Genomic DNA, 16,591 nt, shown 5'->3' on the forward strand with positions numbered 1-16,591 from the left:
ACTTCAAAACTATTATAGTACACAGCTTATAAAAAAACAGTTGTTCCTGATGAGACTGACATACCTAGTGCTGAAGAAAAAGAAAGAAGAAGAAGGAATAAATAATGAAGAAAGAGACATTTTTGTTTTCAAGAGAAAAATGCATCCGGAGTTTTCTGGTTTTGATATTAATTATAAGGTAAGGGATCAATTGTTAGACTAGTAAATCATAGAGTTGGAATATGTGGGTGTGGCTGTTACACAATCTCTCATCAATTTGAGACTTAAGAGTGAAGGGTGATGTTTAGCCTGTTAATCTGGTCGCAGTTTAAGGGCCTCATTTGGAGACACTAAGGCAATAAATAGCTCTGTGGAGGCGGGAACACACGCTCACTCCCTGAGGAACATTCCTGTGGACAAGACACAGGGAGCCATGCTAAAGCCCTGGAGCTGGAGGAGCCATGTGGAGACCCACACCGGCGCTGAGATGCCTGTACTACCACCACTGGATCCACAAGACTTTCCACCCACTGGCTTGTCATTTCTTGTATTCAGCATCATTGCATGTGTTTCGTGAGTCTGAAGAGGACTTTATAGATTGGTATTGCACATGTGGGTTAATATCCAATTTATAGACTTGATCTGGACTGGGCTTGGATGTTTTCTCAATATTCAATTGCTCTTTTACATAAATCTCTTTCTTATACACATATGTCTACCAATTTGTTTTTCTAATCAACCCAGACTAACACAGTGGGTTTGAAAGTTAGCACTGCTATAATAGCCATGGGCAAGTCACATCACTTTTGAAAGTGTCATTTTCTTCATTAGTCAAATGGCACAATCATAGCACTTGGTGCACTTCATAGTATGGATGGATGCAATGTGAAACCATAGCTCTTAATTCTATAAGTGACACCTAGCAAATGCTCAACAGAAACATCTCTTGTCGTTATTTATTTACCTGAGGATTAAAAAGGAAATAAGGACGCCCATTCTTCAACTGAAGTGCAAAATACTCCTCTTGATCACCAGGAGATGCAGCAAAGACAATCAAACCTTCAGGCACCCTTGTTCGGAAGCTGGTCTTAATGCCTGGTGAGACAGATGTCATCAGCAAATCAGTGCCAGGCTTTGTTGATTCTTCCTGATAAATGTACATTTACTTTCATTATTATTTATGATGCAGGGAGTACAGTCAGAGAATGACACACAGCAAAAGACCCTGTGATCCCAGCCACTGGGCTTTAAATATGAATATCAAATTGTACTTAGAATTGCAAGCCAGCACTTTTGTAAAATTTACACTTTGTCAAAACACATGAACAGAGGCCTCTTATCAACCGCAAATTGGGTACCAATAGGAAAATATTATCAGTCATAAAAAGAACTGTTGTTGACATAAGAGGAAAGAACACTTGGGGCCTTATTCAGTGATAGATGCTGCAAACTAGAAAGAACCATCAAAGAAGTGGCCCATGGAGAGGATTTCTTGGGATGTCAACCAATAAAAGTGTTTTATAGCCTTCAGAATTTCAGTCTCCACTGACCCTTCCAACTATCAGCCAACACTGCCCACAACACAAGGCTTTTGTCTCATCAAACTCTTCCCAATTGAGGAGGCAAGGGCAATTTACTAGAGACCTTTAAATGCCTTGAGCCCTTTTGGCAGAGTGGGTTATACACTGGGCTGCTAACTGCAAGGTCAAAAGTTCTAAGCCACCAAGGGCTCTGTGGCAGAAAGAAGAGGCTCTCTAATTCTGTAAAGATTTACTGTCTCAGAAACCCACAAAGGAAGTTCTACTCTGCCTTATAGGGTCACTGTGAGTTTTTTATTTGTTATATAAATGCCTCACCAACTCCATTCTACCTGAGAATACCACCTACTTACCATATACCGTGGAGTTACTTCTATGCATAAGGCATGCATTTAATGGATTGGATTGGGCAAAGTATAAAAGACACAGTTTTTGTTCTGTGTATGTCTGAATACACAAGTCATACTGTGAGGATCATATAACAGCTCAAGAACATACAAGATAAGCAAATAAAAGCTTCAACTACAATGCTAGATTATTAACAAAAATGTTTTGAGTAAATAATACAGTCAATAAGTGTTATGAAAATTTGAAGAAGAGAGGATTCTCTTGTGATGAGGCTGGTTACAAAGGTTTATATTATTGTTGTCAGCTGTCATCTAATCAGTTCTTAGGTCATGGTGACCATGTACAGAATGTCCCAGTGTGATAATAAAGGGTTCCTTGGCTGATTTTCAAAAGTAGTTCACCAGGTCTTTCTTCTTAGAAGTGCATTGGCCAGGAAGGAAACCCAGGTCTCCTGAATCGAAGGTGAGAATTCTGACACTGTACTATCATGGTTTCTCCCCAAGATTTTTCATAAGGTGTACTTAGGCTGAGATCAAGAGAGGCTACCACTTCAAGATTAAGAAGCATGTCTAATTCATCTCCCCATCTTCAGCATTTAACACAGTATCTATGTGAGTATAGCATATTTTTTTTAGTCCGGGTGAGGAGAAAGGCAATGATAAGTATATTACCGGCAAGGGATCAATTTTAATGAAGACTTGGAAATAAGAAAAAACGATATTTTGTGAGCATCAGATTATCATTTGTTCAATATGCACTTATAGAACATTTTCATTTTCTCCTCTCCCAACAGTTATTGGCACATATTTAGATATACAGTTCAATAGTTCAATCATTCAATCATATCAAGGGGCATTGTACAGTCACCACCACATCAACTTAGAGCATCCCTCACACCCAATGGTGAAATCACCTTTAAAATGAGTTGTGCAATCACAATGAGTTCTAGTGCTTGCCCCTCCCACCTCCATTATTTACTCCTGAAATCCCCTTTTCCTATCACCCAGGGCTCACTCCTGCATTCCCTATAATCCCTGCGTCAGATATTCTCACTATTCATTGACTCCCCCTGTGCTTCACAGTTAGGAAACCCAACAGAAAACAATAAAAAACAAAATTGCACTAACATGGTAAGGCTAATGTCATAATAGTATAAAGACAAAAATATAAATAATGTGTAAGAAGGAAAAGACCCCCATCAACATTAAAAAAGTTAGGGAGGAAATTTTTGTTTATGGAACCCGTAAGAGATATTTGCCCCCAGTACAAATTCAGGTGGTATAAAACACTAGCTTCTCTTGAGTATTTGGCTCAACAATTCAGAAGAAAGACCACAATAACATTAAGTTCTAAAGATAAAAATTTTTAGTTCAGTAGAAATTTTAAAAGAACAAAACAAACCGTCATTGGGTGCGATAAGTGGTAAAGAGATACATAAAAGACAAAGTTAGCCCCCTCACCCCGCCAAATTAAAGAGTGTTTCACAAAGTATGTCATGCATCCACATGTTTTTGAAGAATATAAGTATTTGGGAAATTATTCACAAAAATGTGGAGTTATGGGAAGTAGTCAGGAAATTCACATGGCATGCAGGGATATAAAAGTAGAGCCTAGACAAATAGGAACAACCACATTTCAGTCTATATACAAAGAAAAAATGGCTTGAGAAGTTTGTAGAAATCGAAGACCGAAAAATAGATGGTGTTAGAAGCATCTGTAATGTTTTTTGTTTCTGTTTGTTTTTGTTTTGTTTTTGTTTTTTAGAGCAGTTAAGGCTAGAGTCAGAACTGAGCCTCAAATTTCCCAAAGACAGCTCAAATTTACCCTGGCCATCACAGTTTCTGAATATTCATCTTCTATGTTATACATTTTGATCCACATTTAAACATTCTTTTTCTATTCATTTTGACATATCATTAGCTCATACTTTCTGAGGCTTTTACTCCTGTCCACATGAATATGTTTTTGCTGCTAAACCTAGTCCACCCTGGCTCTTCTCTTACTCTGTAGAATACAATTTTTAGCCTCAACAAGACACCCTTCAATATTCATATTCATACTAGTTTATTTTGCCCTAATAAGTAAACCAAAAAAGTTGAGCCACCAGTTCAGATTTACCATGTAAGCAGAAAAAAGAGAAACATTGACCTCTGAGTGGAGGAGGTGCTTAAACTCAACCTCCCTGCCATCCAGTGCATGCTGGTGCATAAGGACCCTGAAGGACCGGGTAAACGGGCACTGTGCGTTTCCAAGGCTGTAACTCTGGATGGGAGTGAAAAGCCTCAGCTTTCTCCCATGGAGTGGCTCGTGGTTTCAAAATGCCAACCTTGGGGAGAGCAGCCCATTGCGTATTTGGGGGAAATTAATGGATAGGATGTCGGGAGAAATAACAAAGAAAAATTAGTTGAAGAACCACTTAGAGACTACTGTGCTCTTATAGAATACAATGAGAAGAATATAAATTAAGAACTAGCAAGTAATGAAACTGAGGGGAAAAAATAAATTCTATTCATTTCAGAAAAGATTCATCAACACAGGTAGATAATGAGGTGAGGTAAGTCAAAAGAAAGAGAGTTCAAGATGGTCATTTTCCCCACCAATTACTGCAAGAAAGATGAAATTAATAACAAATACAAATGTCAGCTGAGGGATAAAATGTGGAGCTGGGGGATACAAGTTCAGTTTTAGGCACAATTGAGTCTCTATTAATAATGCAGAAAGGTCTGTCCATCATTTGGAAATGAGGAATTAATTCTCAGGAGAGAAGATGGTTAGAAAAACAAATTAGCTATTATAAATCCATAGAATACACGGAACACAGAAAAGAAATATCAAATAGCCTTTGGCAGAAATACTTATATTTGAGAATAGGAAAATGTAGAAGCAATAATAAAAATAATCATAATGGGAAAATATAGGATCAATAATAAAAATAATCATAATAGGAATATATAGGAGCAAACAAAGGTTACTATTATAAACCATAAACCTAGGTAGGTGAGAGCTTTAGAACAAAGAAGTTAACAGGGAAACACTTTCTATAGGTCCAAAATAATTAGATACTAATAGTTACAACTGAATAAAAGCTTATGGAACTGATAATTAAGACTCTTTAGGTATCAGCTCTTTTACAGTTGACTCAAATGGCTAGAATCCAAATTTTGGGGAGACAGGACTGAGGCAATATGTAACTAGGAACTAGGTCTATAATATTTATTTTTAAAATGGAACAGTGAAAGACATAGAAGATACAGAAGAAGAAGCAGTAGGATAGGCCAGGATGTGAAAGAAGAAGACACCTGCCAGTAAAAGCTGAGCCAAGAGACATGATCACCCTTATCTGTAATAATCTGACTAGAGCAGGGTTACATTTCTACCAATTCCTTTCTTCTGTTGGTTCAATGCAGCTCTCTTCATTCTGTCGTGTCTTTCTATCACGATTTCATGATCTACAATTAAAACTAGAACTTTAAAGTAAAAACGTCCTAGCTATTTAATAATGTGGTTATAATACTGGACACGGACACAGCAACATTTCTCTACTGATGTGTCATAACACTAGGACAGTATTAGTGTGAGTGACAGCAAAGATTAGAGTGAGGAAACAAATGAATTATTGTTTAATCTGGGAATATAATTCTTTGTCCTGTACTCAAGAAAATTTTGGTAAATGAAATTAAATCAGAGTAAGAATTATAGGTATATTTAGCAAAATTATTATTATTGGAAAAAGAACAGAATAATATTGTACAGCGTTGAATAAATATGCAAGTATTAGTGTTTTTCATTAACTCAACATTTAATTTGCATTGTTTTTAACACTTATCCAGAAAATAAATGCAGTTTCAGTCCAACTAAAATATAATACTTTACACATATCTACAGAAATTTCTCCTGAGATAAAAAGAATAAGTAGAGGAAAAATTTTATTTGATTTCTTATGATCAACTTTCAACTCACTCAAAATTTTTTTCTCTTTATACCACTGAGATGATTACCTCATGGACCCTATGCAGAAATTAAAATGCACATCATACGGACTCATCATGTTTGACGATCAGTTGCTTTTGACTAAAAGTCCACTGTGGTAAGTCAAGTCTGATTCAAAACCACCATAAAGGAAAGATAGAAAAGCTCCACAGGGTTCTGGGAACTAATCCTTTATACAGGTGACTGTCTCATTTTTCTCCTATGGCATGGCTGGTGGGCTCAAACCACAGATCTTTTTGTTAGTAACCCAGTGCTTAGCTCAGATATAGCATCACCGGGGCTCCTATTGTCCCTATATTATTGTTAGGTCTCTCCATGGCCTTGGTTCTGATTAATAGCAAGCTCATGTAAGACAGAAGGAAACAACATCCAGTTCTTCACCATCTCCACATTGTTTTGTTTGAGCCCATTGTTGCAACCATGTGATCAATCCATCTCCTTCCATCTTCCTCATCTTCACTGACCACCTGTGTTGAGAAGCATGATGCTCCTTGTGTCCCTCCTCACGCTATTCACTTCTCGACTTCACTCTTAGATGCTGTAGGTCATTTCCATCCATACTTTAACACTTTTATATTACCATGGACCAATGTGCAGCATTTTGATTATTTTGTTTATAAATTTGGCGTGAAAGGTAATCATATATACTTCTGTAATTTGCTTTTACCTGTCCTTGTTATGTTTTGAGCTTTAACTATGTTGTTGGTGGTGCTGTTAGATGCTATCAAGTTGGTTTTGATCCACAGTCACCTTGTGCACAACAGAGCAAAACACTGCCCGGCCCTGTGCTTCCCTCCCAATTCTCCCTGTGCTTGATTCCTTTGTGGCCGCCACTGTGGCAGTCCTCCGTGAGGGCCTTCCTATATTTCACTGTCCCTCTACTTCACGATGTCGTTCTCCACGGATTTCTCTCTCCTGATACATGTTCAAAGTACATGAGACAAAGTCTCACCATTCCGTGCCTCTAAGAAACACTCCTGCCACACTTCTTCCAAGATGAATTTGTTTGTCCTTTTCTCAGTCCATGGTACTTTAAATATTCTTCACCATAACCACAATTCAAATGCACCTGTTCGGCTTCAGTTTTCCTTCTTCAATGTTCAAATTTCACATGTATTTGAGGCAATTTAAAATACCATGGCTTGTGTCAGGTGCTCCTTAGTCTTTGTGCTAGTCCGGTGGACTAGCGAAAGAAATCTATGGACACGCATGTGATAGAAAAGAACATTATATACAAGAGCAATTGTACATTAAGAAAGCATCCCAGCCCAGTCCAGTCCAATAAGTCCGATATTAGCCCATATGTCCAGCACCAGTCTATAAATTCCTCTTCAGACTCACAGAACACATGCAATGATGCTGAAGACAGGAAGATCACAGGCCAGTAGGTGAAAAGTCTTGTGGATCCAGTGGCAGTAGAGGCAGCTCAGTGCTGGCAAGGGTCTCCATGTAGTTCCTTCTGCTCTGAAACTGACTACTGAGGGTAGCTTCATGTGGCTTCACCTCAGAAATGTCTCACAGGGAGTGAGCCAAGAGAGAGAGAGTGTCTCCTGTCTCCCAGGTGGAATACAGGAGTTCCCAGAATCCTCAGGAGAAGGCCATGCCCACACAGAGGCCTCATTGGTTATGACCTGATTGACAGGCTAGACTCCAGGCCTTCATTCTTAATCCTCTCAAATTGACAAATGATTATATAACTATCACACCCACCATTATTGACTCACTGCTTACTTCCACCCACCCCTCACATGCCCCCCAGGGATTGTTGAACCAGTTGTTATCTCCATAAGGTTGTCTATCCTGCCTATCTTGTATAGATAGAAACTAGATAGATACATAGATACATAGATAGCCACAAGACTAGCAGGGATCATGACATAGAGCAATGGTGCTCTCTCTGTTACATAGAGATACCACTTGCCTAGCAACATATGTACCCTTTTAGTCTTCAATATGTGTCTCCAAAAGGTCAGCATCCTAACGTCCCCATTGTTATTCCTGCTGTCAGGGATAGAGCAGTCTAGTGTCTCCCCCACACACTCATTTATGCCATTAGACATTAAGTTTGGCCCCCTTATGAGTAATCCTGAACCAGTTCAGATGGGGTGCCAAGTGCTTCCCCAAAATCAGAAGTCTACAATAGGGATTCCTTAAGGAGTTGTGGCTTCACTCGCATCACTGGTTTGTTGAACTTCCTCTTGATTTTTTCCCGTGTGTGTGTGTGTGTGTGTGTGTGTGTGTGTGGGTCAGACAGGCTGTTCTCTCCAACTGTATCTTCAGGGCTTTCCTCTGCAGTGCTGTTATCTAGGGAAAGGATGTCACATCTGGAGCTGAGGCTGGCCCTGCAGTCATCTCTGGGAATGAGCTATTTGGAGCAGGAACATTGCCCTCAAGGATTGGCACCCGGAATGAGGTCTATTCTCGCTCTTTCTTTTCTGTGGATATATAAATAGTATACTACCTTTGGGTCAGTTCATGCCCTGAAGCCCCTTTGCAGTCAATTTTCTTCCCCCACCCCTCTATGGGCTTTAAAGGCCCATGGGGGTGGAGTGGGGAGGCCTTTCAGCACAGATGTTATCTGCATCTGGTTTTGATGATGTATGAATTGAAGGGTTTGGTCTGGCTCATGCCACATTATCTGGTCCTCAGCCTGGTAATAGCCCAGAAATTGGGGATTGTGTGCCTTTTCCCTTTGTGCCTATTCTGCTGTTTGAGATTTCCTCTATGGACTCATGTTGAACGTGACCTTTTGCCATTGCCTAATTTCATTGTTTGGTTTTTATTTGCAAATATTTTCTCCCACTTTGGAGTAAACTTTTCATTCTCTTAAGAGTACCTCTTGCAAGAGAGTAAAAGGAAATAGAGGAAAGAATTAGGAGGCAAAGGGCATTTATAGAGGTCTAAATACAGGCATGTACATTTTAATATATATTTATATATAACAATAGAGAAATATATCGATGTACATATATTTATATGTAAAGTGTTAAGACAGAAGGCAGATATTGAGCCTCTACTCAAGTACTCCCTCAACACAAGAACACATTGTTCTAATAACCTGGCATTCTGTGATGCTCTCTTTCCTGACATGATTGCTGAAGACAAAATGGGTGCATTAGCAAATGTGGTTAAAAAAAGCTGATGGTGCCTAGCTATCAAAAGATATAGCATCAGGGGTCTTAAAAGCTTGAAGATAAACAAGTGGCCATCTAGCTGAGAAGCAACAAAGCCCACATCAGAAACACACCAGCCTGTGCGATCATGAGGTGTCAATGGGATCAAGTATCAGGCATCAAACACCCAGAGCAAAAAGAGTGATGTCAGTGAAGGGGAGGGTGAAGAGGAGACCAAAGCCCATCTGTAGACAATAGGACACCCCCTCACAGAAGGATTACAAGGAAGAGATAAGCCAGTATGGGTGCAGTATAGCACTGATAACACATACAATTTTCCTCTAGTTTTTTAATGCCCGCCCCAATTCTGGCTAGACCAGGGCATGTACATGGGTACAGATAAGAGCTGGAAACACCAGGAATCCAAGACAGATAAACTCCTCAGGACCAATAATGAGAGTAGTTATACCAGCAGAGTAAGGGGAAGGTGGGAGAGGAAAGGGAGAATCAATCACAATGATTGACATATAAGCCCCCTTCCAAGGGACAATGATTGACATATAAGCCCCCTTCCAAGGGGACAAACAACAGAAATGTGGATGAAGAAAGACTGGTTGGGTAAGACATGAAAAAAATTCTAATTTATCAAGGTTCATGAGGGGAAGGGGGAGCTGATACCAAGGGCTCAAGTAGAAAGAAAATGTTTTGAAAATGGTGATGGCAACAAATGTACAAATGTGCTTGACACAATGGATGTATGTGTGGATTGTGATAAGAGCTGTAAGAGCCCCAATAAAATGATTTTGTTTAAAAAAAGGACGTCTTTCTGGACAGATGGTTTCAACATTTTTAAGTCTAATTTATCCACTGTAAATATCACCACAGTGAGTGAAAGAACAGCAAGATTCATAACAAATTTTTAATGCAACTGCAAAGAGAAAAAGACAACTCTACAACAATAACATCAACTTGCCATTGAGTCGGTTGTGACTTGTAGTGACTCTGCAATACAGGGAAGAACTACCCCTGTGGGTTTCAAGACTGTAATTCTATATGAGAGTAGAAAGCCTCGTCTTTCTCCCCCAGAGTAGCTGGTGCTTTCAAAATGCTGACCTTGCATTTAAAAACCCAACATGTAAGAGACTTTAGTACACCACTCTTGTTGAAGAATAAAGCAACTCAACAACAAAGATGCGGAAGATCTAAATACCACAGTAAACCAACTTGACTCATAAGGACATCAACAACAGCACAATGTACCACGTTATCAATGCACACGAAACGTTCTCCAAAGTAGTCTATATGTTATATCACAAATAAAGAGACAAACAATTTAAGACATTGAAATGCTACAATGCATTTTCTCAGAATGCTGATGGGGTGGGGTGAGGGGTGGATTGTCAATACCATATCAAATATGGGAATAATCTATGATTTTTATAGAAAATCTTACCATATTAACAACGAAACAAACAAAAGTCCAATAAAAAAATGAGTGGGAGACATGAATAGACACTTCACAAAAGCAAACATTCAGTTGGTCAACAAATACATGAAGATGTGCCCGCAACCTAATGCGCCATTAGAGAGATACAAATCAAAAGAGCATCACCATCTCAGCCTCACATCGACAGCAATGCTCCAGCACAAAACAGCAATGTTGGCAAGAGTGTGCAGACATTGGAACCCTCATACACTGCTTGTAGGACTTTAAAGTAATGAAACCTTCTTGAAAAAGAGGAGTTACAATTTTATTTTTTAAAATGGAGATAGAAATATTATATAATCCAGCAATCCCACTACTAGTACATACTTTAGAGCAACCAGAGCCATGACACAAATAGATATGCGCACATCCACATTCATCACAGCGTTATTCACAAAAGAACAAAGAAGTGCCCACCGAGGAAAGAATGTATAAATAAACTGTCATACACGCACACAATGGAATACTGGGAAGCCTTCAGGAATAATGACAAATCCCTGAAACTTTATCACATGGATGAACCTACGGCATGATGCTGACTGAAGTTAGTCAATCACAAAAGAACAAACATGGTGCCATACAACTACTCTAGAAATTCAAGAAGAGATTTACACACAGGAGTGGGAGGGAAAGAGAAGTAAATCACGAACTCCAGGGTAGCCAGGTATTGACTTGGGTGAAGGAAAGGCAAATTACAATAATGGAACATCTACACAAATATAATCAGACAAAGAAGACAGTAGGAGAAGCAAAAGAGTTAAAAGCAACAAAGATAAATAGTATCACTTACATAATCCCACGAAAACAATGAAAGCAATAATCTCCAAATGTCTGCATAGACACTCAAATTGAACAAGGGTGGGCATGCTGATGGAATCGCACTCATAAGTATATGTAGGTTTAAGAGAGGACAGTTCTAAATATGCATTTGTATGTGCTCTGAATATGTTCATGAATAGAGACTACAGGGAGCAAAGTTATGAAAACACCTTAGCCATAATCGAACATCTGAAGGCAGTGAGTCGCTCATCCTGTGGCTCACGGGGACACCTAGGCCAACGGGTGTAACAGACAGTCTACAAAGAGAATGTTCGACATCCTACTTTCAAGATTGGAGTCTTAAAAGCTTCGGGGTGACCATCAGATGAACAACTATTGGTTTCTCTCCACCCCAGGCAAAGAAGAGAACAAAATCAAAGATTCAAGGACACAATTAGTGTCAAGAACTAGAGGGAAAAGTGACTGCCATTAAGTCGATTTCAATTTATAGCAAGCCTTTACAGGGCTTCAGAGCTCTAAATTAAATCTTGTATGGGAGCATACAGCCGCAACTTTCCCTGCTGCTATCTTTCTTCCTTTGCTATCCCTACTTCCTAAAAGTAACATTTTCGTGTGTCCTATATATTCAGAATACTCATTAAGTTTCTCTTCGCATTTTTGTTTTGGGGGATTCTGTAGACTGATAGTCAAGTGTCATGATGATGTCCAATATCTTGTCAAGTTCTTTGATGAGCCCACCAAAGGGATTTTCCCTCCTGTTATGACATTTGTGGTTCGTAGGACTTCTCTTTGATTCATTGTTATAAATTCTCTCTCTGTGCACATGCATCTAGGTTTTCCCATCGGGCCCTGAACACACTATGGGGCTTCAAAAAGTATGTGGGAAAGTCCAGTTACTTTTAATTCCAATTTTCCATGAACTTATTGAAGCATGCTGAAGGATAATAGTTATTTGTAATGTCCTATCTGTTAAGTTAAAAATCTGTGTCTGACCTGACTCTGGGTTTGCTGCTTGCATTGCTTCATCAGAGTGTATGTGTGTGTTTCTTCCCCTTTAAGCATCCTATGTAATTTTTTTAATTGGAAGTCAGATATGATGTATTGAGTCACTGATGTATTAGGAATTGAGGGAGACTTTTTGAGGCAAATTTATGTTCATCTGGTTAATAGTTGGACTTTGTGTTTTATTACATGCTATTGATATTGTGCCAAAGAGTTTCGCTTCCTCTAGTGAGTGCCTTAATTTCCACTCCCGTGATCTTTGGGCTAAGAACTTCTTAAATACAGTGTGCACCACATAGCTTTCTAAATTAATCCACTGTTATTATGTTGAAGCCCTGTTGATATGGTGGTAAAGTGTTGAGCAGAGGAAACACTACAATCTTATGATTGAATCTCAGTTTTTAGTGGATTTGGGACACTGCCCTGAGGTCTTCAAATGGGTTTCTAAGATATTTTTCTCTCTCCTCTTACGTAAGTCAGAAAAGCTGAAGAGGTGTGGGATTCCCCAGATGAGATAATCCTCTGATAAAACAGTATCTTTGGAGGGCAGATCTGTGTAGAGAGAACATTTTGGGCACCTGTCAAAATAACTACTTTTCCCTTGTGTGTATTCAAAATGGTTACTTTTCCTCTTCCTTCTCTAGGATGAATATATTTTTTTCTTCTCTCCTCATTGTGACAAGCTGGTGGAATAGAAGTAACAACAAGAACAGCAACAAACCAGAGGAATGGGTACCACTTAAGACAAGGACCACAGACCAGTTTTAATCCCCAACTACTCCAAACTCAGTTTCTGGCAAGTGGTCACATTTCCATTTGAATAGCCTTGCCTTGGTGGCATTATTGGGGAAGCATTGGACCACTGAGAGATTGTTGGTTCAAACCCACCAGCCGCTTCCCAGAAAGAAAAAGCCTCATTCTTCTTAGTAATCAGCCAGCTTCTCCAATGATGTGCTCAGCACCCAGTTCAGTAAATATGGAGGGAGGCTACAACCCTGAACCCCACCTCTCCTTATTTTAAGCCATGCAGTATACCCTTATTGTGTTCACACAACTGCCACTTTTTGCAAATATTTTTTAAGGTGTAACTCATATATCATACAATTTAATAATTCAGTCAAATTAAGAAGAGTTGTGCAATCATCACCACAATCAATTTGGGGACATTTTCTTCTTTCTTATATTCACTGTAGCTATCTCCCCATTTTCCCCAGTCATGCTCCTCCAAATAAACAAACCTAACTCACTGCTGTCACATGGATGCCAACTCAAAATGACCCTAGGACAGAGCAGAGCTTGTCCCTGAGAGTTTCTGAGACTCTTAAGTATTTATGGGAATAAAAAGCCCCATTTTCCTCCTATGGAGCAGCTGGTGGTTTTGAACGGCTGACACTGCAAGGAGAAGGCCAATGTGTAACCACTACACCAGCAGGCCGTGCCCCAAGGTAATTATCCATACAGCTATTGTCTCTACACAGTTACCTATCCTGGATTCCATATGCAGTACTCTATCACCTAGTTGAAACACTTCAATTGGTATTCCATCAGTTCGTGGAGTCTTGTTTTGGGCTAATGCTTTACTGCAGCTTACACCTCCTTCAGGATCATTGGTTCTTGCTCATATACTGTCATTGCCATTGAGTCAGTGCTGCAGTGCTGCCACTTACAGTCCCCACCCCACCCCGGGGGTGGGTGGGTGGGTGGGGTGGGTGTTTGTGTTCTGAGAGTGTAGCTCTTTTACAGGAGTAAACAACTGTTTTCTCCTCAGATCTGTTGGTGGTTTTGAAATGTGGACCACGCGGATTGAAGCCTAACACAGAACCGCCACACCACCAGGGCTCCAGGGCCAGACACTACCTCTGGGAATAGCAACCACCGCTTTGGTAAAACAACTCTGTGTTCTTCCATCTTCGTTGGATGCTTCCTTCATTGTGCGATATTTTGCCCACAGAGTTTTTCAGGAATTCAATCTGAGGCTTGGGTTTTTGTTTTTCATTCTGCCAGTTTTGGTTCTTCATTTTCAGCTTTTTAAAAAATCATTTTATTGGGGCTTGTACAACTCATCACAATCCATACATACACATTTGTACATTTGTTGCCCTCATCATTCTCAAAACATTTGCTTTCTACTTGAGCGCTTGATATTGGCTCATCATTTTTCCCTTCCCTCCCTGTTCCTCCTTCCTTCATGAACCCTTGATAATTTATAAATTATTATTATTTTGTCATATCTTACACTGTCTGATGTCTCCCTTCACCCACTTTTCTGTTCATCCCCCAGGGAGGAGGTTATATGGAGATCATTGTAATCAGTTCCCCCTTCCTACCCCACCTTCCCTCCACCCTCCCAGTATCACCACTCTCACCACTGGTCCTAAAGGGATCATCCATCCTGGATTCCCTGTGCTTCCGGTTCCTATCTGTACCAATGTACATCCTTTGGTCTAGCCAGATTTGTAAGGTAGAATTGGGATCATGATAGTGGGGGAGGGGTGGGGAGCATTTAAGAACTAGAGGAAAGTTACATATTTCTGGCATTCCATGATGCTCAGCTTCCCGACACAAGCACTGAAGACAATGTGTGCATAAGTAAATGTGGTGATAAAAGCTGACGGTGCCTGGCTATCAAAAGATATAGCTTCTGGGGTCTTAAAAGCTTGAAAGTAAACAAGCGACTATGTAACTCAGAAGCAACAAAGTCCACATGGAAGAAGCACACCAGCCTGTGTGATCACGAGGTGTTGGAGGGATCTGGTATCAGGCATGAAAGAACACAAAGTCATATCATTCTGAATGAGGTGGAGTGCAGATTGGGGACCCAAAGCCCATCTTTAGGCAACTGGACATCCCGTGACAGAAGGGTCACGGGGAGGAGATGCAGTCAGAGTGCAGGGTAGCAACAATGAAACATACAACTTTCCTCTAGTTCTTAAATGCTTCCTCCCCCAACCACCCCCACTATCATTTTTGGTTTTCTAAATCTGGGGCTTTGCACATTTCATAATATTTGACTTTGTTTTTTCAAGCTGCCCTTTGAAATTTTCTGTTTATCTCTTTGATGTATCATTTCTTCCATGTGTCTCCATTACCCAATTTCAGAACATTTCTTTTGTTCTCAGACTGATGTTAGCTCCCAATTTTCCCCTAATTCCCCTAGCCATGCTCCTCAAAAAACAAACAAAGAACAACAACAACAACAAAAAGCCAAATTCACTGTTGATTCATAGTGATCCCAAAGGACTGGGTAGAACTTGTCCCTGTGAGTTTCTACAACTGTAACTTAAGGACAAGTTTCAGAGAGACTTTTCACATCTGCTTTGATGTCTTCTTTATTTCCTGGCTTTTTAATGATCCTTTTGCTTTTTTCATAAACGAGATCTTTGATGTTCTCCCACAGCACACCATTGGTTCTGTAATTAGTGTTCACGGTGTTATATCTGTTCTGATATTCAGGTGGGATACACTTGACGTAGTCAGATGGTTTAATGTCAACTTGAAGATGTATCAAAGTGTAAGGGTGGAACCCAACCTGTCATCAGGTCATGTCCTGAAGATGCCTCCTTGGGGGTGTGGAATTCTTTTAACCAGAAGAACTGGGAGCTTCCCTCTCTCTGTCTGCTCCTTCATCCTTCCGACTTTCTGGGACTCTGCCACTGACCCTTGATCTGCCACTGCTGTCCTGCCATGTTTCCACTGACTTTGGATTCACGTGGCTCTGCACCCACTGACCTGTGACCTTTCTGCATTCTGCATGAGTGCATGTGGCTGTATGAACCTGAAGAGGGATTTATGAGCGATGATCAGACTTATGGACTTGAGTTGGACTGAGCGACGATGCTTTCTTACTATATAATTCATTTTTTTAATTCATGCTAAACAGGTTCTTTATTTAATAGATTCATTTGTATAGAGCAAGAGTCCTTGCTCTGGACCCTGGGTAACCACAAAGAAACTGAGACACCATGAGTCCTGGATGCTGAGAGGAAGTAGCGCATTTAAACTCCCTGCACCTCATCTGGCGGTAAGCAGACACGCTGAACTTGGTAGTTCTCACCCACCGCCTGTTCCAAAAATAGTTTGCTTACATTGGGGGATTGTGGTCCAGTTTTGCAGTGGTAAAAGCTGCCAGTCATTCGTGTGTGTGTGTGTGTGTGTGTGTGTGTGTGTGTGTACCACAGTGTGGCTAGCTGCGAGTTAAAATGCTGGCCTGAAATTCAGATACAATCTCTCAGTATTAGATTAAAACACAACCCAGCCAATAGTAGTTCAAAATTGTGCCTTTCAACCTGAATGTAACCGATACTACCAACAGACTGGTAGATACAGCGCTGAAATGGTTTTGAGAAGCATGAAAC

At 40.1% G+C, this 16,591-nt stretch overlaps 1 protein-coding gene across 1 annotated transcript in view; it reads right to left on the minus strand.

The window, feature by feature from the left end:
• USH2A (usherin) overlaps nt 1–16,591 on the minus strand; it is a 949,135-nt gene that overhangs the window by 597,132 nt on the left and 335,412 nt on the right. The window contains exon 21 of the mRNA XM_004700145.2: nt 944–1,074. Coding sequence (XP_004700202.1) covers nt 944–1,074 — 131 coding nt within the window. The remainder of the gene's footprint in view (nt 1–943; nt 1,075–16,591) is intronic.

This window comes from Echinops telfairi, unplaced genomic scaffold, assembly GCF_000313985.2.
Source record: "Echinops telfairi isolate 266 unplaced genomic scaffold, ASM31398v2 ScPeMD7_7424;HRSCAF=8462, whole genome shotgun sequence".
In the NCBI taxonomy this organism is placed as follows: domain Eukaryota; kingdom Metazoa; phylum Chordata; class Mammalia; order Afrosoricida; family Tenrecidae; genus Echinops; species Echinops telfairi.